A 22,665-nucleotide genomic window follows, 5' to 3' on the forward strand; every position below is an offset into this window, starting at 1 on the left:
TAGCTAACGTGTTCGATAGGAACATGATGTCTGGATGATGTTGTTGAGCTAAATTACGCAAGTTAGAAATTGCTTTCGGGTTGCTCAATCCCAAACGATTGCAGTTTAGTATTTTCGTTAGTTCAGACAGTCCTAACTGCCAGAACTTACCATAAAAAATACTGAATTGTAAGATTGCTATCCACTTCTTTTCTTTTAACATTCTACCTTCTTCTTATCAAATTTACTTTTAAAAATTTTAAGTTTTTAGTCAAAAACAACATGCAGTTGAGTTAAGATTTAGTCAAAGGCCGAAAAAACAATTGAGATTATAAATATTCAATTGCTGCTTAGAACACGATAAAATTAAAATGAGTTTATAAAGACTGACTCTCTTTATTCTACAAGGATGAGTCAAATTCAATATAAATAAAATAAGAGTGAAAACAATAATTAAAAAGTAGCAAAAGTACAATTTCTCTTAATTGAATTTTTTTATAAAAATTGTTTAATTCATTTGATTAATTCAAAGTCTACCCTTGCCTTCAAATATGGCTCTTATTGACGATAAATCGATAGATTTGTTATTTATTATTGTTGAAAAAGACAAACAAACCTGACAATATTAGTTGTTGTTATATAATAAAACAAATCCAAATGATACATCTTTATTCACAATTGTTTTATAGTTATTCCTACAAAGCCTTATTAGATATCCATCTATTATACATGTCAAGGCATTCTTTAGGCTGAAACTCTGGAGCTGTGTGTCCTCCACCCTGAAATTTTTTTTCCAATTAATAATTGAATAAAGAAACTAGTTGATTCTTAATTCATGATAAAGGAATTGAACGGATAAACAAGTTAATTAAATGTTTACAGCACAAACACTTAAGAAAAATAAAGTATAATAACCACAATAAAAGAGTGCTTAATGTTAAATTTTTAAGCAACTTGAGTGAAATCAATAAAAAAAATTGTAGAAGCAATCTCAAGCGTTGAAGAGAAAAAAAATCTTGTTTTGATAGTCTTAGGTTTTTCTATCGAGCGGACGACGACAAATAAGCCGCAATTCAACGACGGAGTTAGAATATGTCGGGCGACAACCGATGGTTGTTAGTGGTTGGGTCTCCAATTGAGTCGGTTCGATTTGCAGGTCAGACCATTGATCGGTCATGTTTTGGTCCAAAATTGGATATATATATATATATATATATATATATATATATATATATATATATATATATATATATATATATATATATATATATATATATATATATATATATATATATATATATATATATATATATATATAGTTTTTCAACAATTAGAAATTTTGATTCTCTAACACTTTAATTAGTGAGAAAAAAATAGAGAAGACGTGGTAATCATAGTAAGAGAAACTTACAAAATATTGCAGCTTTGATGTGAGCCAAACTTGAACCATTGTAAGTTGACTAACAAAATATTCTATCTTAAACAAAAACTCTACTCATTCTAAATGGTAGAGAAACAAATTGATAGTGGAACAATTGATATAATTTTACAAGATCACTAATGATTGTAGAATATTAAGGTGAATATTTGATGATGACGTCAAGGTTCTACTCTTGTTAAGATCATTACTCAGATCTTTTGAGAATCTTAAGGATGCCCTTATTTATGAAAGTAAGGGTAATGTCACCATGGATGAAGCCCAAATGACTGTGAGGTCCAAGGAATTTTTAAAGATAAATGTTTTGAAGGTTGACAGAATTAGTCAAGGCTTAAGTGTCTCAAGTGGAAGTAATAAGAGTAGAAGGACGTTCTGTCATACCCCAATTATTTGCATTCCTACCACTAATGAAGATCATAATCTTGAGTTTGACTTGTAGCTCTGTGCTCATCTTACCTTTGGGGGAATCACCAAGAACCCATGTTTGTTTAACTTGTGAATACTTCTTTACTATGTTATACTAACCAAAATACAAAAATATATCTCTTTCTTTCAAAGTTTTGTTGATGATACGTGATTGAACCAAGTGCATCCACACCTCTCCTAAAGTTAGGGTTTTGAGGATCGACCCTCAATTAGTTGGTCATTCATGGAAGCTAAATGACTTAGACTTAAAAAGAGATATCCTCATCATCAAATGTCATGTTTTAATCATCTCTTCTTAACTCCATTTGATCAAGTTCATATTAAGAACATGTGGCTTGATTCATCAAGAAACTCCATAGGTTCATCTATTTATTTCCATGCCTTCTTCAACAAGTTTCATCAAGATATGAGCCTCACAATCAAGTTTGCTTCAAGAAAATATCATTTCAAGGCCTTATATACATCCTCATGTCTTATAGTGCAAGGAAAATTCAAGATAGTCAAAGTTGATTCAAGAAGTTTGACCTAATTTAACAAGTCTTTGATTCTATGATCACAAGGGCATAACTCCCTCAATTTTCAACATTGTTTAGTGCTTCTTTTTTCAAATTATTCTTGTTGACACCATCAAAAACTTCTCTTTACAAGTAAATAGGAAATTTTGTGAATAAAGTCATCAAAAGTGAGAAGACATCATATGTCCTACTTTGAAAGTTCACGAAATTGTGTGTCCACTTCAAAGAATCATAACTTGCTAATTTTTTTTAATCATTTTGAGCCCACTCTATTTGCATAGTAATCTTGAATGAGTCTACTTCAAGACATCTTTCAATATCAAGAACCAATTTTGAGGGGAAAGTCAACAAAGAATGGAAAACATTATAGGTCATCTTGTAGACATGGTGAAATTTCAAATATGGCATGCCTATCTTCAAAAGTGCATCACTCCTTCATTTTTTTACAATTTATGGGTGATTATTTTTTCCAAATTTTCATCTAGAATAGAAGAACATTCCATCTTCAAAGGTCCAAACCAAATTCATGCTTTAAGGAACTCAAAAGTCTCGTGCCTTTTGTGCACAAAACCTGGTCATGACATGTTTGTTACAAGGCCTGACCTAGTTTTTCAGGTTTTTACCTCAAGTCCATAAGATCATATATTCCTCCTCAAGCATCCATTTGATTCCATTCTTTTTGCATTGTGTTCAGTGTAACGAGGAGAGTATTTGGCTCAAAGAAAATCACAAGATGCACGAGCCAATTTCAAATGGCCTTGGTGTGAACATGGTACCTTGAATCTGAAGTAAAGTGCATAATTAGTTTGGTCAATCTTCAAATTACTTGAAATTAAGCCAATGTGGCACGCGTTTTTACTTCTAAACATGATTAGCAACCTTCCATAAGATGTTTAGTGCCTTGAAACTCAAGCTTTTGCTGCGTTTTGATGAGATGAAGGTCACAGTTTTATCACTCGTGGAGCTCACACAAAATCACTCAAAACTTGATAATTTCACACAATTTTTGATTTCATTAGCTCGGCTATAAATAGAGGGTCATCCCTCATTCATTCCCCAAGCTTTTGAGAGCCAATTGACCCATGTTCAAATCCCACGCGAACTCTGAACTTGAATTTTGGTTTTCTTAATTCCTCACCATAGTTCACAAAAATCTCCATTCAATTAGCTTCATTGAAAATCTCTGAAGCTAACCAGACTCTTAGAAGCAATAGTCGTCCACTAAATCAAGAGATTGAAGTTCATTTTTAGAAGCTTTCAAACTTACTTCGTTCAGGTAGAAATCTTCATCAAATCAACTCAAATTGGTGCCTAATATGAAGCATTTGATTCATTGATACTCATTGCACAATTAATTTTGATGTTTAGCTTTGTTTGATGCATCTGTTTTCAAATCCCTTTTTAAATCTTCTCGTTTTTTCCAAAACAAGTGAGCTATAATTTGAATAAATGTTTTGCAATGATGTGGTTGAGATCGTCCAAGAGAGACGAACACAATGATACCACTAGCATTTAATTTTATTACCTCTTGAATGATTCAAGTTTTCTGCAGATTTCTTTTGAAATCCATGGCTGGAGGTTGAAGATGACCTACATGTCCATCTTCAACCAATGACACTAAGCCAATTGTTTAAATTTCATTGGCTTGACCATTTTATTCAAGATGTGTTTGTGTTGACTGAGACACACCATGGCTGCACGCTTTCTGACCATTAGATGTTGTCACGTCAATTAATGAGCCAGATCCAAAGCATCATATATTTTATGATTTCTTTTAATTTTTCAAATTTGTTTTAATTCTATTTTACTTCAAAAATTAATATCTCCTACATTTTGAATCCAAAAATTATGAAAAAAATACCAAAAATACTTTGAATCATTTATGGTTTTAAGACTATTTTTTCATATTTTTATTAAATCATTTGATATTTTTAATATTTTCTCTCTTTTTCTTTGAGATTTAATTGGTTTTAAAATCTTTTTAAGTATTATAAAATTCTGGAAAAAATCGGAAATGATCCTATGATATTCCTTGACTTATGGTGATCTTTGATTTGAATTTATTTGATGCTTAGATGTTTGATATGATTTTTGCTTCTTATTTTCTATTTTAAAAATTGTTTAATATTTCTTTTCTTTTTTTAATATTTGGCTTGATGATCCATTTGGTGAGGGTTTATGATTTGACTTTCTTCTTCATATCTTTTATTTTGATTTGTGGGTGTAAGTCTTGATAAATTCATTGTGTAGAGGCTACGATTTTATCATTCCTCGGATGGATCATTAAGATGATATCACATTATGACCAAAAGAATTCATCTAGACATTTGGTTTTGTTTTTTATTCATTCTTCTCCCTCTTCATCTCAATCTCATTCTTGTTTTTTATTGTTATTTTACGTGTGTTGCAAATTTTAGGAGAATAATTTACATATCATTTCTCTAATTTGTTGTTAAACACATAAATTGTTATTGACCGACCTAGTTGTAGGGTGACTTCTATATAAGTTACTTGGAAATTGCTTAACATAGCGCTACATTTGTCCCGTATCAGAAAATGATCATTTGTGGCATAAGCTTATGTTTTCAAGCCCACGGATGGTTAATTATTTGACAATTGGCTCAATACATTTGAAAAATTGTTGTTAGGAGGCTCTGGTTTTACCAATCCTCCAATAAGTTTTCATCAACTTTGGCCTAAGTTCATTATTCAACCATTATTGATCATTCACTTTAACAAATAACTTCTAATCACTAACTTCTAACTTTACTTTTATGCTTCTTTTATTATTTTGCTCTATTTTATTTCTATTTTATTTTATGCTTTTGCTTTACTATTCCTTATTCATTATCATATTTATGTTTATGTTCATTTTCACTTTGTCCATTTGGACATATGTTTATTCTTATGCACTTTTTCTTTTGTCTATTTGGACTCTTATTTTGTTCTTAAAACATTAATAATTAACTTGAACACTAAAATACTTAAGGCTCTCTTGGACTATGGTTACTATCCTTTGGCATTTTGGAGTTTTAGACCTCTTGGACTTAGTATTAGGAGCCTTGTTCCCTTGAGACCTCTGGACCTTGTGTTATCTTATTTGCGATGCTTGTCTGAAGTCCTTGGAGTTTACTCTGAGGCATTGGGAATTTTTGTCTATGTAAAGGTACCTTCTATGTTATACAAAGGCTTTATATGCTATGTTAATTCAATTTCATCTAGGACAAAACTAAGATTGGTGAAGCTATGCTTAAATTGGATTACTATCTTAGAGCTCTGGTTAGGTTGTTCAAAGTTTTTTGCTTTCTATGTTGTTGAGATAAATCCAAAGGAAAGGAATGCTTATGTCGACTTTATGTCAAGTGTTGGCTTCTTGATTGGTTAAATTGTTCTTGTCCTTAGCTTTAACTTTATGCTTTAGGATAGTCCCTTCATCTACTCTCATCTTCTTAAATTTTTAAAACTTCTCCCTCCTTTTTCAAAACCTTCTATGTTTGCACACTCTTTTAAAACTCTTTTGATAAAGTTTTCTTTCAAATATTTAGCTCTTTGTGGCTTTCTTTTAAAACCTTTTTTTTTAAAATTTTAGACATGAATGATTATTTTAGGGGAGATGTAATTCTCCAATGTTTGCACACTCTTAAATTTTCAAAAATTCTCTCCTTTTTCAAATCCTTCTATATTTGCACGCTCTTTTAAAACTCTTTTGATAAAGTTTTCTTTCAAATTTTTAGCCCTTTGTGGCTTTCTTTTAAAACCTGTTTTTAAAATTTTAGACATGAATGATTATTTTAGTGGAGATGTAATTCTCCGATGTCTTGATATTGATTGATATGATGGATTCTTTTCCACTTGAAAGAGCTAGTGGCATACTTGTTGATTTATCCAAGTTGGAGCCCTTCTTTCATTTGTGATGCAAATGATCCATCTGTTCTCATGTTCAAGAATGATTGGCTGAGTTTTCTTTTCTATGATGATAATGTGTTTATCCTATTTTAAACAAAAATTTGTTTTCCCTTTTAAGTGGAAGTACATTTGCTCTGAATTCTCCATTGTACTCAAGAGGTATGTAGGCACAAGATGTTATGTCTTGCCGAGCATAATTTTAAAACCAAACAAAAAATTTCTTTTTCACACAATTCCTTTTCCTTTTAACAGAGATTTACAAAAAGGTTCCAGTGGAGTACCATATATGTGAGGGGTGCTAATATTTTCCCCTCACATAATCAACCCTCGTACCTAAGATCTCTTCTTTGTTTTATTAGTTTTTTATTCAAAAAACTTTTTTGGGTTTTATTTCTCTCTTTTCCCTTTTCCTTTGGAAACAATAAAGCGCGGTGGCGAATTTCACTAAAATAATGAGTCAAGTCGATCCAATGGCTTTGATCTCAATTTCCCCCGTTACACATTCAAATCCAAGGGTTTTTATAAGTCAAGGATAAACTTCTATATTTTCGTAAAACCAATCACTTCAAGAAGGATGATAGAGAGAGAAAGAGAGAGATAAAGAGAGAAAGGGGAGTGAGAGTGAGGGAGATAGAGGGGGGACACTAAAGGTTTTGTTTAGATTGCATTTCCCTCGAATGAAGAAGGTTATGAGAGTGTTGGTGAACTAGTGGTATCAAATTCAGTGTTTGAAAAGGGTCGTGTCGTGGACTCAAGATTATCTTATAACATGTGCCCGAGGAAAACACACTTTTACACTTTAAAGTTGAAAGAAGGTGGAGTTGTTCAATAACTGATAATAAGCATTGCAAGGCTCAAGGTTTTTATACAGTTAGTCTTAAACTATCAGATAATCATGAGTTCCTTCTACGCAAAATTTAAGTATATTTGTAAAGACAAACTCTTGTGAAAATTATGTTATGATGAAGACAAATCAATAGAAAGAAAGGAAAAGATAAGGATTGCAGCTTTCATGGAAATGCATGGATCAAGGTATTATGATTCATGGAAATGATTTTCTTTTAACGTACAATATTTCACTTCAATTTTTATAAGTATTAGGTGGTGAAGAAATAAGCTTTAAAGTTAATACATGCATTGAGTAACTATTCTAAATCAATATATTAACCTAGTTCTTTTTTTCAGATTTTTTGAATGTTGTGAATAGGTTAATTGATTGATACCCTCAAGTCAATCGATTCACCTCTGTAACATATGGAAAAATACTTAATCATTGACATACCTCTTCATTAGAGTTGATCATGATACCGTTCCAAAACATTGCAAATTCTCATGATCACTTTCTCAGGCATTCTTACTAATTTCTAGAGGTATCTTGTAACTTATAAATATCAAAACTTTTCATTATTCAAATCTCCTCTTTCATCAATATTTTCAAAATAATTCATTTGCATAATATCAAATATTCTAAGAAACTTTATTGCATAATTTTCAATCATTTAAATAAAATTTTCTTAAGCACTTAGAGTTTATAACTCTTGAATTGTTATATTGAAAAAGAAAACTTGTTTGGATTTTATGGATTATCAAAATTCGCCACTACTTAACATATTTATCTATATTCAATTTTTTGGAACAATATCATTGCAAATTGTTTGCCAAGTTGTTGGAAATAAGAAAAGTTAATAGAAAGTAGGGTTCTTTCTCTGTACATTGTAATTTCGGTAATTGGTGTGCTTTCTTGATTGTGTTAGAAAGTTAAGAGAGTCTTTGTGTGAGGTTGTAACCATTTCTAACATAGTGAAATCTCTCACGGGGTGCTAGGGGGCTTGAGTATTCTTGTTTGGAAAGGGGAACTGACCATATCTTTTGTCAATTTCCTTAATGGACTTTATTTTTCCTTCTTTATTGTTCATCCATTTATCATAATTATCTAGAAAAATAAAAAGATCCATAACATCTCTAAAATAATCGAAAAAATCTTAAAACATAATTCACCCCCTCTTTGGTTACTCCCTATTCATGTATGATTCTGTGTTTCACTTATTTTTCCCTTCTTTTTGATAATGTCAAAAGGGGAGAATGATGTACGTATGCTTTTGTTTACTTTTCTAAGATTTATAAAGCTATGAAGATGAAGAACCCAAAGGATTCAAGGTTCCAAGAACTAAAGGAGGGGTATTCATCTTGGGGGAGGGGGGGGGGGGTTTACAGAAATAACAATCATAAAAGAAGTTATTTGTCGTCATCCAAAAAGGAGGAGATTGTGAAGATAAACTCTTATGAAGGTGATGTTTTGATGAAGACAAATCAATTAAAAGAAGGAAAAGATAATGGTTGAATATTTATGGATGGATCAAGCTCTTATGATTCATGGAAATAGTTTTGTTCTAAGGTAAAATATTGCACTTCAATTGTTATAAGCATTAGGTTCTTAAGAAATAATCTTTAAATTTAATACATGCATTGTTTCAAAGTTTCATCTTTAACTTAGAAAATTTTCAAAGTTAATAAGGTCAATCGATTGATCCCATTGAGTAAATCGATTGATATTGGTTTTGTAAAACAAAAATTTGAAAATCAAAAGAGGTCAATCGATTTACCTCTTCAACCACTCGATTGACCATTCTATTTTGGAATATGTAAATCGATTAACCATTCATAATCAATTGATTGACCTATATTTTTTCCTCAAATTTTTTTAACATTGTGGATAGTCCAATCAATTGAAATCCTCGAACCAATCAATTTACCTATGTAACATATAGAAAAATTCTGAATTAATGCCATACCTCTCCATCACAATTGATTATGATACCTTTCCAAAACATTTCAAATTCTCATGATCATTTTTTCAAGCATTCTTACGAATTTCTAAAGGTATCTTGTAACTTATAAATAGCACAATATTTCATTGTTGAAATCACCTTTTTCATCCATATTTTTAAAATAATTGATCTGCATAATATCATATTTCTTAAGAAACTTTACTGCATAATTTTCAATCACTTAGAGAAAACTTTCTGGAGCACATAGAGGTTGTAATTCTTGAATTGTTATATTGAAAGAGGAGACTTGTTTGAATTTTTTGGATTATCAGAATTCATCAATGCTTAACATCATCATATGTATTCAATTGTTTGTAATAGTATCATTGTAACTCATTTTCCAAGTTGTTGGAAACAAGAAAAGTAAGGAGAAAGTAGAGTTCTTTCTCTGTACATTGTAAAATCAGAAAGTGATGTGTTTTCTTAATTGTGTTAGAAATTTAAGAGTCTTGGTGTGAGGTTGTATCTTGTGTCAATTTGGAAAGGGGAGCCAAGATATATCTTGTGTCAATTTCCTTATTGCACTCCATTTTTCTTGCTTTATCGTTCATCCATTCATCATAATTTTATAGAAAAATAAAAACTCATAATCAAATACTTTAAAGGGGCATTCAAAATTAAGGAGATTTAAAGATGTATGAAGGCAGTGAATTATTCACTAATTGAAAACCCCATGTTTTTGGACATGTGAGAGTACCAAAGAAATGTAAGGTGGTTAAATGCATGTGCCTATATTAAGCTTCAAACATTTATTGGAATTGATCAAGTTCTTTGAATAATGATTCAACCTTTAGAAAGAGTGTCAAGGTGGGTGATGATTAAATTGATAACACCGTCAATTTTTAGTTAATGTGGAGAATTATAGAAGTATGTTCAATATTCCTGGTGATAAATAGAACAATCTTTTTCCCTTATCACGTTTTTCAAGCGAGCAGGCGGTTGCGGTGGAGGCTCGGATTTGTGAACTTGTGGAAGTCGGAAGGAGGAGGCTTATGGTCAGCAGTTTTGGGGACTATGGTTGGATCACAGGAGTTAAGACGAGTCGATTCATTTTTTTAGGTTTTTCTAGTAACGATTCATGTTTTTTCATTGAATTGGATATATAGGGTTTCAACATTTATAAATATGGTTGTTTGTCGCTTTTGCTGTATGAAAGAAAGAGAAAAGAGGTGGTAATCCTAATTAGAGAAGCTCAGAGAGGGAAGAGTAGAAATTCTTAGGATTCATTGTTCTAAAAATTTGACAAACCTTTAGAGATATTTAAGGTGATTGAGAAACACTTCTAAAAATCTTAATTTTTATGATTCATATATTAAGAGTTGGATATATTCATAAACACTTGGTTAGAAAATAAGGTTAGTTGTTGGGAACTTGAAAGACTGTTTTCTTGTAATTCATCTAGTAATATCTTGTAATAAATTTTGAATTATAGTGAATTAGAGAGTTTGTCTTTCCCTAGAATAAATTGGTTTGATTAAAATTGATAAACAAAATTTGCGTGTTTATTACCGTCTAATCTGGTTTGGAGGTCAGTTTTGAAATCAAGTTATTCTAGCCCCTTCTGTTCCCAGTTGCAGAGAATCGAACCGCGATCCTCCTTACCAAGTCATGCGGAAATCACAATTGGACCAACTAACAATTGGTTGAGAATATTTATTTTTGTTGTCATTGTACTTTTTTCCACACATTAATGTTTCATGAGTGGTTGATATTATCGTATTTCACAACATATTCATAAACTAATCAAGTAAAACATGTGCATGTAAATTATAGTTGTAGAATTTAGAGAAAAAGAGACTCACCTTAACGGTTGCAAATGTCATCAGATTAGAGTAAGTTCGTGTGTATCTAGACATGCAGAAAATCAAAACAAATATTAATTTAACATGTTCATAAATTCTGCATGGTTAATTATTATTTAAAATAAAGTTATAATTATATGAATACCCTGCAACTTGGTCATTTGTATGCCACTGTCTCCAATCATCAATGATGGAATAATTTAAAGATCTTATCCATGCTTGTGTCGCCAAGAAAGGAACTAACAAGTCATGATCTCCACTATTATTAGAAATATACAAATTATCTTTCCATAAGAAATCATAAAATTACATAGTTCATCTTATGAAATATATGAGCATAGAGAAATACTACTGACCTGTAAATTAGTGAACGGATGCCTTTTCTACTGAGATTTACATGATAATCATAACTGTTTAATATATCCTTCTTATGAGGTATATTAAAGGTACAACGATGCCATTTTCCCATACTACCCTGTAACACATGCAACCAACCACTTATGTTATAATTACATAGCTAGTAGAGAGTTTCGTGAAATAGTGCACAAATGTGGGAAACTTTGTAAAATGTTATAAGGAGAAAACTTGTTTTAGAATAAATAGATAGTCAACATGATAAATAACTTTCATGTATATGTTTCAACTTTATACCTTACGTATGTGTAATGCGTTGCGAACACTCTCATCATTGGCCCAAACAGCGCAAAGGAAATATGGATAACTCTAAGGATGAAAAGAAAACAAAGTATTTTGAGATTTATACAAAAATATTATCATTGCATTCCATAATAGAAAAGAAGCATTACTCGACAATTTAAGGGAGGCAATCTGAGATTTGAAGTGAGGAAGTTGGAGGGATATTTCTTGATTAGAGATCTCAGAATTTTTTCAGTATCATCACGCCACTCACATTGTAGGTCTAAAATATGAGCTGAATTAAGTCCTGATGTAGCCTCTTCAAATAATTCAATATCTTTAGAACATAAAATATTTCTACTTTCTACATTTACATAATCGCCTTTACAATTTATTTGGAGTGACTGCAGAATATTATAGATTAGTTAGTTAGCATATATTCCAGTGCTTCATAGATTTTCAATATGTATTAAGGAATTAAAATTCAATATTTAAAATTACATCGTATAGTTCATCGGATATGAGTCCCATTCCATGAGCAAAAGGAATTCTATAGTTACTTTCCTTTCTGGTTGTTACAGCATTTCCCAACAAGTATCCCTGAAGAAAATAACTTATCATAATTAATTTAGAAGTTATTGGATGATGACATATGATCAACTTGAAAGTTGTTATAATGTATTGTTTTGTTTCATAGCATGCATAAATTGTTTAATTAAAATGGTCAAACAATTTGTGTCTCATATTCGTGTCTATGTTAGTACTTTATAAATTTTCAATACTTATTTATATATTTTTTACATTATTAAAGCATACGGTAAACACTTATGTTTTTTTCAATGGTGCATCCTAAATTAATAAGGTGATCCTTTAAGAAGCTAACCTGAAGATTCATCCAAGGTTGGACACCTTTTTCATTTTCTGCAAACATAGAAATTTGTGAATTTCATTATAAATTTCAATGTTGAATAAATGAATAACAACATAATGGTATTTTAATGCATAATTGAGCATGACTTTTATACCTTGTATAATTTCTTGAACAATTCCTGGAATAGGGATACCCGAGTATGAATCACCGCCAATGTAAATTTCATTTGATTGGAATTTTGGATGATCAACTAACCACTACAAATATTTATAACATAACTTCCGCTCTTATTTGACTGATTATAATAAATAAATTTCAAAAACAAAAAAAATGATTATTGTGAAATGAGAACAATCGAAATTGTTTGAATATATACCTTTCTAAAAAATTGATGAGTTTGATGAACTAATATAGAGTCACTTCGTTGTGAACCAGAATTTGTTGTGGCATATGTAAAGCCTGTGAAAACAGGCAAATCTACGAATATAATGCTACTTACCTATTCATAAAAAATCATTTTAAAAATCAATATTTAAATGTTTAAGTAAAATGATTAGATGAAATAGATACAGTAAAGCCAAAAATATTAAAATTAGCCAACACAGAAGAATTAAACCCTAACCTTTGTCCATGAATGTGGTTTCAGTATCAGGTTAGGCAAACTCCCGTTATATTCCCCCTTTTTAAATTCAAGTGGACCTAAAATGCAAAATCTCAAGTTTAATTTATTCTGCATAATTATTTTATTTTGTTTAATCACTACTAAAAAATTCACTTTTAGTGACCGAGTTAGAGACCGAAAAAATTTTAAAATCGGTCACTAACACGGTTTGCGACTGATTTAGTGACCATTACTTTTCGGTTGAAAAAGTATTAGTCGCTAAACTTTTGCGACGACTTTAGTGACCAAAATTTAGCGACCAAAATTGAGACCAAATTTAAAAACCGATTTTAGTGTTCTTTTTCGTAAAATAAAATTAAAAGTCATGATACCCTAAGAATCAAACTTGTGACCTTTGCGTATTTGAATAAGAACTTGTCCCTACACCATTTAACATCTAGTGTTATATTTTATATGAATATATTATATGTTAAAACAATAAAAAAAGATGAAAATTGTAGTAAAAATTAAAAATTGAAAGATAATTAAAATCTTAAAAAAAAATAAAGAAAAACTAATAACATAATAAAGAGGATTAAAAATAGAAAAAGAAAACAAAAAATATTAGTGACCGAAGTTTCGGTCTCTATTATATATATAAATTAAATTGTATATAAAAATAAATTTTCGTGACCGAATAGGCGGTCACAAAATTTTGATCTTTAAATCGATGGCTGATTTATTTTAGTGACCTCACAAAATAAGTCCGTCTTATAAAGAATCTAAAAAAATAAGGTGGATATAATTTAGGGTGTAAGCCTAAAATTTTGATATATTCTATAAAAAAAATAGTGTGGAACATGGCGTACCCACGAGCACTGTACCATTAAATCTAAAAATTACAAAATTTCATATTAATCTCTACGTTAATCTCTACCCTTCCAAAAACTTCCAAAAAATTAGAGCAGAGTGAAGAGATATATTAGAGAGTTCGAATCTAAAACTTGACCTATTTCACGAAATAGTGTTGAGACGTGTTTGCCACCTTTATAATATTCCATAATTTTTTTCTCCAAACATTCAAGGATGATTTATATTTTATATAAGTTTTTTCTTATTTCTCTCAAATGTCATCTCACTGACACCTTTTATTATATTTTATATAAATTATATATTTATTTAGAATGAAAACATATTTAATGCTTTTAAATCCTGTTCTCATTCTCTCTACCAACTACCATTTCACTAACCCAATCGATTACATTTCACTCAAGTTAGGTTTAACATAAACTTCAAAAACATATTGTAAGATTATCAAAAGCAAAGTTGCAATTACCAATTTCAAAGACAAGACCAGACAAAGCCGAGCAACCAGGTCCACCAGTTAGCCAAAGCATGAGAGGATCTTCCTTTGGATTATTCTCTGATTCAATGAAATAATAAAACACTTGCACATCCTCTTCTTCTCCCACTCCCACATACCTTATTAACAAATATCAATATGAAATATTTATTTTAATACCATATATAGCTTAATAAATAAATAAACATGAAAAGCATGAAGTATATAGCTAAGTTAGTAAAACTGACCCAGTTTCAAGCAGAAAAGGAAGGGGACCATTGAATCCAGGAAGAAACTTTACTATGGAGCCACATGTTGCAACTTGAAAGGACAAATACGATAATAAAAGAAGAACAAAAAAAAGTTCCTTCCCGTAACATGAACTAAACCTTGCCATTTTTAGTCGATGATGTCAAGTGGATCCTGTTGTAGAATATGTGTGGTATTTAATTAAGGTCAACAAATACAGTGTAGCATAGAATGGAGCACCGTGTTAGGTGTCTAAAAGATAACTTTTTATATTCATTTCAATTATATATGATATATCAGTACATTGCACATGCTCAGGAATTTAATAATGGTAGGCAAAGCCCGTGCTTTCCCACGGGTTTGTTTTAAATATTATTATTATATTATAATTTATAATATTTAAAATAGTATGTATATTTGATTATATAATTCAACATAGTAAATTATTATTATTATATATAATTTATTATATTATAATTTATAATATTTAAAATAGTATGTATATTATTATTTCAATTATATTATTATTATATTATTAACTTTTGATTAATTTTTCGAAATTCAATTTGAACAATAGGACATCTAATAATATTTAGTTTTAAATGATTATTAATTTTTAAATATAAAAACATAAAAAATTAAAATAATAGTTTTTACATTTGTAAGAAAATAGAAATTAACAAGCACACAAAAATGAATGAAGAAACTAAAAGCACATAATTCAACATAAAAGTTATTTTATAAAATTATCTCTCATGGATTCAATGCTCTTTTGACTCTTTGCATAATAGATTTTAAAGGAGTCATTTGGTGTGATACACCAATATCAAGAATTTATAAAATACATCATCTTTAAATTTACCATTCATGTTATCATGTTTAATTGTTTGATTTCTGCCACGAGTCCTGAGATTAATTATTTTGCATTATCTTTCTTTCCATCTACTTGTGCAAAGTGTGCATTTTTTCTCCATATTTGTTATAATCTTTTTATGAGTTCTTCTTAAATCTCATTTTGTCAGATAACTAACCATCTCAAAACTTCAGATTTATTCTTATAAAATCGACTTATAAGATGAGAGTGTCAATAAAAACTCTTTTTAAGTTCTATCTCTTACCAATGTCAAATTGTTGTGAAATTGAGAGAATAATCAAACCACTTCAAAAGAATTATTCAGAGTTCAATAACACTAAGAAATTTGATGTGTGAGATAAGGAACTATGACCACCAAACAAATGACTTGAAGCAATAAAACATATAATAGGTGAGAACACGGAAATTTGTTTACTAGTTTGATCAAATCAATCTACATCTGGGGGAGATGGCAGCTTTCCAATTCACTATACTTCAAAAGTTGTTACAATATATTTCAAATGAGTTACAAGAAAATAGTCTTCTAAATTCTCAAGAACAAACCCTATTTTCTACCCAAGTGTTTCTCAATCTCTCTAACTTCAATATAAGAATCACACAAACTCAAGGTGTTTAAAGTATTTACCAATCCCTTTGATAACCCCAAAAGCCTTCCAAATCATTAATATATAATGATAAGAATTCTACCCTTTACTTCTCATTAGAACTTCTATCTTATACAACTTGTGCCTAACAAATGAGAGAAAAACAATATTTATAACTAACAAAATATTAACGGGTCTAAGATATGACCCATTAACAAACGAATATGCAAACAAGCCCAAAAAATTGTCAGTACCGAAATATGTCTCATTTCCTTTTCTTTTCTCACTTGAGGTTAAGGCATATTATAACAGTTCTCCACCTTAACTTTAAACTGATGGTGATGTCAATTTAACCCTAACCACCTTGCTGCTCTCTCTAAAACATGAATCACTCTTCAACAATTGTGATCAAGTCCAAGCAATGCTTGAACTTTGATCTTGACAATGATTTGGTGAACATGTCTGTTGGATTCTCGTCCGAGGGCACCTTTTAAATATGAATTTCCTTTGAATCTACCATGTCTCTTATAAAGGGTAAATGGATGTCAATGTGTTGCGTACTCTCATGAGAAACTTGATGATTGACTAGATGAATAGCATTTTGACTGTCAAATTTATCTTCACACATTCTTGAGTAATTCCTAACTTCTCAATCATGTCTTTCAGCCATATGACTTCCTTGACCCCTCCAACAAAGACAATATATCCTGCTTGAGTAGTTGATAACATGACCACTGATTGTTGATTTGCCTTCAACCTTATATTTGTCCAAAATTACATAAATGTAAAACCTAATAGGGATTTTCTAGTGACCACAGGATCTGCATAGTTTGAATCTACAAAATCCTCCAAAGTGTCTTCTTCTTGAATTGACCTTGTGTTATTTAAATCACGCTTTAGTGAACCATTCAAATACCTCAACACCCACTTCAAAGCTTCCTAATAAACATGGCTAGGATTTTCATAAATCAACTTATTATGCTAACTACATATGCTAAGTCTGGTCTACTACAAACCATACCATACATAATGCTTCCAACTCCACTTGCATAAGGAGTACTCTTCATTATCTTCTCTCTTAGTCAGTTTGAGGGTATTGTTTAATCGAAAGTTTTATGTGATGACCTAAAGGAGTGTTGACAGTTTAAAAATCTTACATTCTAAACCGTTTCACCATTTTCTTCAAGTTACTAGATTGAGATCAAAACAATTCAGTCTTCTTGCAGATTATCATGATATCCAGAATTAACTTCACCGAGATCTTTCATCTAAAATTCACCATTCAAGATCTCTTTGAGCTTACTGATCTTGTTTTTGCTAGAGCTTTCCGTTAATATATCTCCAACATGTAGAAGGAGTTTGATGATGAATTTCTTGTTCCTCTTCAATATGTATACACAATTGTCACAATTACTTCTTGCAAAATCATGTTTAAGAATAAATTCATCAAACCGACAATACCACTACTTTAGACTTTGTTACCTTAGCCTTATCTTCTACAAAACCTTCATGTAACTTCATGTAGATTTTCTCTTCAAGGTCTCCATGTAAGAAAGTTGTTTTGACGTCATAATGATTTCTCTTCAATACGTATACACAACTCTCGTAATTACTTCCTATGAAATCATGTTTAAGAATAAATTCATCAAACTGACGATACCATTGTTTTGGACTTTGTTTCAAACCATACAGTGATTTCTTCAACAAACCCTTCATGTTGTTCTATGTAGATTTTCTCTTCAAGGTCTCCATGTACGAAACTTTTTTGGCGTCCATCTATTCTAAGAACATTGACCAACTCGTTGATAACTCAATTGACTATCAATTGCTATCTTTCATGGACTCATATTCTGGATGCAATCAGATTCCGATGTACGGTCCTGACCAGGTGATCCATAAGTGGAAAAAATATACACAAGTAAAACGAATTTCGACCTATATGTTATCCGAGACAATTAATCAAATTCTTAGCATTAGAGGCTGAGATGTTTTAGAGTCTAGTATTCATCAAAAGCTAGTTTAGAACTTCTAATCACAGTAGCTTCTAATCATCATCAGACTCTGATCCTTCATATAGTAACCAACACAATTCTTTAACAAAAGGAATGTTTCATATTCTTTTTAATAAAATCAAATCTTTCAACAGTAAGAGGTTTGGTAAATATTTCATTCCATTGATGATCAGTATCAATGAATTGTATATCTATTACACCCTTATGAAAATAATCTCTGATAAAATGATGTTTGATTTCAATGTAATTGGTTATGGAATGTTGAACATGATTCTTTGTTAGATAGATAGCAGCAGCATTGTCACAAAATATGGGAATACTGATTCCATAAATCTGATAATCTTCCAACTAACATTTCATCAAGAGGAGTTGTATGCAACAACAAGCAGCTGAGATGTATTTTGCTTTTGTTGTGCACAAAGCAATAGTTTCCTATCTTTTACTAGCCCAGGATATAAGATTTTCACCTATGAATTGACAGCCTCCACTAGTGATCACACTGAATCGCACTACATAATTGACTCGATTTGCACATACTTTTCATTATTTTTTAGGTTATTTTTCTGTGTTATGTTTGTTCTTGGCTCTTTTTCAGGTATTATCCCTTTTATTCACTCCTTTGAAGAAAACAAGTGAAAAAGCCAGAAAAATCAGGATTTCCAGTCAATTCGCGCACATGGCGTCCAGCTTAGCGGCCGCTGTAGGGAACGCAATGACGTGTCCCACGTAATCCAGAGGGGTAACTGCCATGTCCCCATGATTTCCCCCTCGGCCTTCTCCGCAGCCGCCGACCCCCCCTCCGCGGGCTCGGTCTTTGGTTTTGGTTTCCCGCTCAGAAAGAGTTGAGGGGAACTCATGTCTTTACGCTACTTCAAGAATATCTATACATAGGAAGTTCATTTTATTTTCATTTTCCATCCAACTTAATCTACAACACTAAGCCTATACGTACTTCTGTAAAAGCAATAATTCGCCACATCAGAGGATTATTTCACCATAGTGTGATTAGGTTGGAGCATTTTATTTCCTTGTCATTTACTTCAAGCACAATTTACTTTTCGCTTGTACCAGATTTAAAGACTCCGATTGGAGCAGGTTTTTAATTAATTTTGCATTCACGTTTTATTTATCTTGCCTTTACTTTCTATCTTATTTACCGCACTTATTTATCCCACATTGCTTTATTTACTTTATTTCTCGCACTCGCTTTTATTACTATTTTTAAACGTTTTCATATGCTTACTTTTATTTCCATGTCTGGCTAAACCTTTAAGGGTTAGAATGTAAGGATCATTGTCACGATAGTGTTCCAAACGTTGTATTAATAGAAATACTATTGGGGATGTTTTGACTTTTAATTCAAGTTTGCTGTACTTAAATGTTTATGGGTAAGATCGAAAGCCGTCCATACTTAAGACTAAACTTGATTAGTTTTTAACCAAACAAAAAGGGCGAAAACAGTTTGTTTATTTAATTAGGAATCTTTAACATATTTTTAGAAAACGATTTTGAAACTATTTTCGGACGTGTTTATGGGTTTGAACTATGATTCTTGGCCCAAGGCCAAGAATCTCTTTAAGTTAATCTTTCCAAGTTAAAATCACTTTTGTACTTTTTTAAGTAAATAATTTCTTAAAAATAGGTTTACTACTTTAAGGTTTGAGGCACCTTTTATAAGTGACAATAAAAGGATAGGATTAAAGAGTTAACTCGGTTCTTAGTACATGAAAGCGACAAGTTCCCGTCAAATTGTTCCTTTCTATAAGTAGAAAATATTGCCCTACAAGTAGTTATATCTATGTACTACTGGAACACTGTTTGATTAATGTGAATTACATTCGAACCTGTGCTTTTTATCTGCAATTTAATTTATCCTTTATTTTTCTGCACTGTACAAATCTCAACTATATCGATCTGCCTTAGATAAGCACCTTAGAAATAGAGTTGATAGATTGACGATTGGTCTCTGTGGTTCGATAATTTTGTATATTACTTCGATAGGATGTGCACATGCAATCACATTTTAGACTCTATAAACAGACCCATCAACTAGTGGATTTTTTTCAGTTCTATCCCTATCATAGTCACCATCACAGAACCCAACTATCTTATAGTCTAGGGATTTCTTATAAATAAACCCTAGATTAGTTGTTCCCTTGACATACCTAAAGATCCTTTTAATAATAGTTAAGCGAGTTTCTCTAGGATTTGATTGAAATCTAGCACACAATAAATAAAATATCAGGTCTACAATTAGTTAGATAAAGTAAGTAACCTATCATACCTCTATATAGTTTTGGACAGACCTTGGTGTTGCTTTCCTCTTTGCTCAGATTGCAGGTTGGATGCATGAGAATTGTCATGATTTTGCAAACATCTAGCTTGAATTTCTTCAGAAGATCCTTTGTGTATTTAGTGTGATGAACATAAAATCCTTTCTTGTATTGATTGATTTGAATTCCAAGGAAGAACTTCAGCTCTCACATCATGCTCATCTCAAACTCAGTCTGCATTGTCTTAGAAAATTCCTCAGAAAGAGTATGTTGTTTTACATACACTTCTTCATAAATCACACAATTTAAAAATGTACTCTTAACATCCATTTTATATAAAGATAATATTATAATTAGTAGCATGTGAAAGGATTAGTTTTATTTCCTGTAACCTTGCAATAGCTGCAAAGGTTTCCGAGAAATATATACCATCTTGCTGACTGTAGCCTTGAGCTACAAGTCTAACTTTGTTTCTTACAACTTATCCTTTTTTATTGAGCTTGCTTCTAAAGACCCATTTTGTTCCAATATTGTTCTTCTTATGTGGTTGGGGTACCATATCCCAAACATCATTACTTTGAAATTGTTTCAACTCATCTTGCATAGCAATAACATGTCCATCATTTAAAAGTGCTTCATCAATAGAAGTGGATTCAATCATGGAGATAAGTCCTAACATGGATTCTTCTTATCTGAAGGCATATCTTGTGTTCCTAAGACTATATTTATTTCCACTGATCAACTCTTCTGGATGTGAAGTCTTATACTTGAAGGTCTTTTTGGATTGTGTTGCTTCTTAAGAATCATTATGAGCTTATTAAGGTTGGATCAACTTTTGCATTTCCATCTTATGATTGTTGAACAACTTCTGAGCACACAACTTCTAAAGATTGAGCCATTTATGAACAGTTAGCCACTACAAATTAAGAGACTATTCAACATCCAATGCCAGGGGTGTCTTCAAATACCTGCAATATTGTAAAACTTTCAACAAGCGTTGACATTTTATAGTCAGGATCTTTGTCATAAAATTTCACATGTATTGACTCTTTAACCATCCTGGTATCAAAGTTATAAATCCTGTATGCCTTTGAGAATTCAGAGTATCCTAAGAAGATACCCTTTTAAGCTTTGGCATCAAATTTCTTTAGATAAACTTTGTTGTTCATAATTTAGCATGTACATCCAAACGGATGAAAATAAGAAATGCTTGACTTTCTTCCTTTGTAGAGTTCATATGATGTCTTTTTTAGAATAGGTCTGATATAGATTATATTTTGAACATAACATATTGTGTTAACAACTTCTACCCATAAGTACTTTGGTAAATTGTTTTCATGGGTCGTGGTTCTAGCCCTTTCTTGTAAAGGTTTGTTATTTCTTTCGACAACTCCATTTTGCTCTAGAGTTCTAGGATAAGATAACTCATGGAGAATTCCAAGTTTTTCACAAATTTTTTTGCTAGATCCGTGATTTTAGGATTGGCAGAATTTTGCTAAAATATGGTGCTTGAAAGATGTTAAGCAAGATGTCAAAAAATCATGATCTTCTGATACAACTGAGTATGAACTTACATTGAAAACCATATGTCCTGACTGATGTCATGACATTCTGAACATGAACAACAATACAAGATGTGTGGAATCTTAACAAATTTGATTTGATTTAAGATTGATTCTGTGATATTTCTTTTCGATATATGTCAATAACTTTTTGTAGGTCAAGAAGATTTAATTTGGAATAAGTGAATCAAATCCCCAACAGAATTAAAGTTTCTAAAATTGGATGATTGAGACAATTTGGTAAACTTGAAGATTTGTTTCAAAATTCAAAAAGATTTTTCTACATATTTGTTGTAACTCTCAGCTTGTGGATCAAGTAAAATGTTTTAAAAACCATGGACTGCTGAAGACTATTTAAAGAAAACCCTAGAGACCTAATGCAACTAAGGCTTTCTCAATTGTAAAATTAGGGTAAGGTTAGAAGTCTTAGGTTTTAAAAGTCTATTGAGTTTTAAGTCACCCACATATCTTTTGATATTGTATGGTAGGCTGTTTGTTGCTTGACTGTTTGTCAAGTTATTTTTCTCACTCTTAAAGTTTTTATGCATTAAGTTGAGTATTGTTCTTGGTTGAAGCTTTTAAGCAAAACTAAGTATTTTTTATTTGAGGTGTAATCTTTTAAATTGGGTTGTTCTTGATACAGTCAATAGGATTAGGACTGTTTGATATCACTGAGGTGATTTAGGAAGTGGGATGGTGATTTCTCATATCTAAATGTTGATTTCTAGGTAGAAGTTGCACTGGTTAGCGATTAAGTGAGAAATTGT

At 31.1% G+C, this 22,665-nt stretch overlaps 1 protein-coding gene across 2 annotated transcripts; it reads right to left on the reverse strand.

Moving 5' to 3' along the window:
- Positions 1–514: 514 nt before the first annotated feature.
- Positions 515–14,830, reverse strand: LOC131644813 (serine carboxypeptidase-like 11). Of its 2 annotated transcripts, none has more exons than XM_058915405.1 (13): positions 14,593–14,830; positions 14,339–14,484; positions 13,024–13,100; positions 12,778–12,900; positions 12,556–12,658; positions 12,414–12,451; positions 12,032–12,130; positions 11,701–11,934; positions 11,546–11,617; positions 11,251–11,369; positions 11,040–11,153; positions 10,895–10,940; positions 515–758 (listed from the first exon to the last, which is right to left on the reverse strand). In XM_058915405.1, the coding sequence occupies exons 1-13, from the start codon at positions 14,739–14,741 to the stop codon at positions 675–677; spliced, it is 1,404 nt and encodes a 467-aa protein (XP_058771388.1). In that variant the 5' UTR covers positions 14,742–14,830; the 3' UTR covers positions 515–674. The 2 variants fall into 2 exon arrangements, 1 of the variants encoding a protein (XP_058771388.1); XR_009296689.1 differs by having other exon boundaries at positions 667–758; positions 11,040–11,133.
- Positions 14,831–22,665: the final 7,835 nt, after the last annotated feature.

The sequence above is a fragment of the Vicia villosa genome, linkage group LG1, assembly GCF_029867415.1.
Source record: "Vicia villosa cultivar HV-30 ecotype Madison, WI linkage group LG1, Vvil1.0, whole genome shotgun sequence".
Taxonomy (NCBI): domain Eukaryota; kingdom Viridiplantae; phylum Streptophyta; class Magnoliopsida; order Fabales; family Fabaceae; genus Vicia; species Vicia villosa.

What these genes read in the sequence shown, in the direction of transcription:
- LOC131644813 (XM_058915405.1), bottom strand. Translation starts at nt 14,741, where the DNA reads ATGGCAAGGTTTAGTTCATGTTACGGGAAGGAACTTTTTTTTGTTCTT. An exon ending in AACCACATTCATGGACAAAG is followed by an intron (nt 12,901 to 13,023) that starts GTTAGGGTTTAA and finishes TTTTATGAATAG; the next exon opens with GTAAGTAGCATTATATTCGT. An exon ending in TGTTCAAGAAATTATACAAG is followed by an intron (nt 12,452 to 12,555) that starts GTATAAAAGTCA and finishes CTATGTTTGCAG; the next exon opens with AAAATGAAAAAGGTGTCCAA.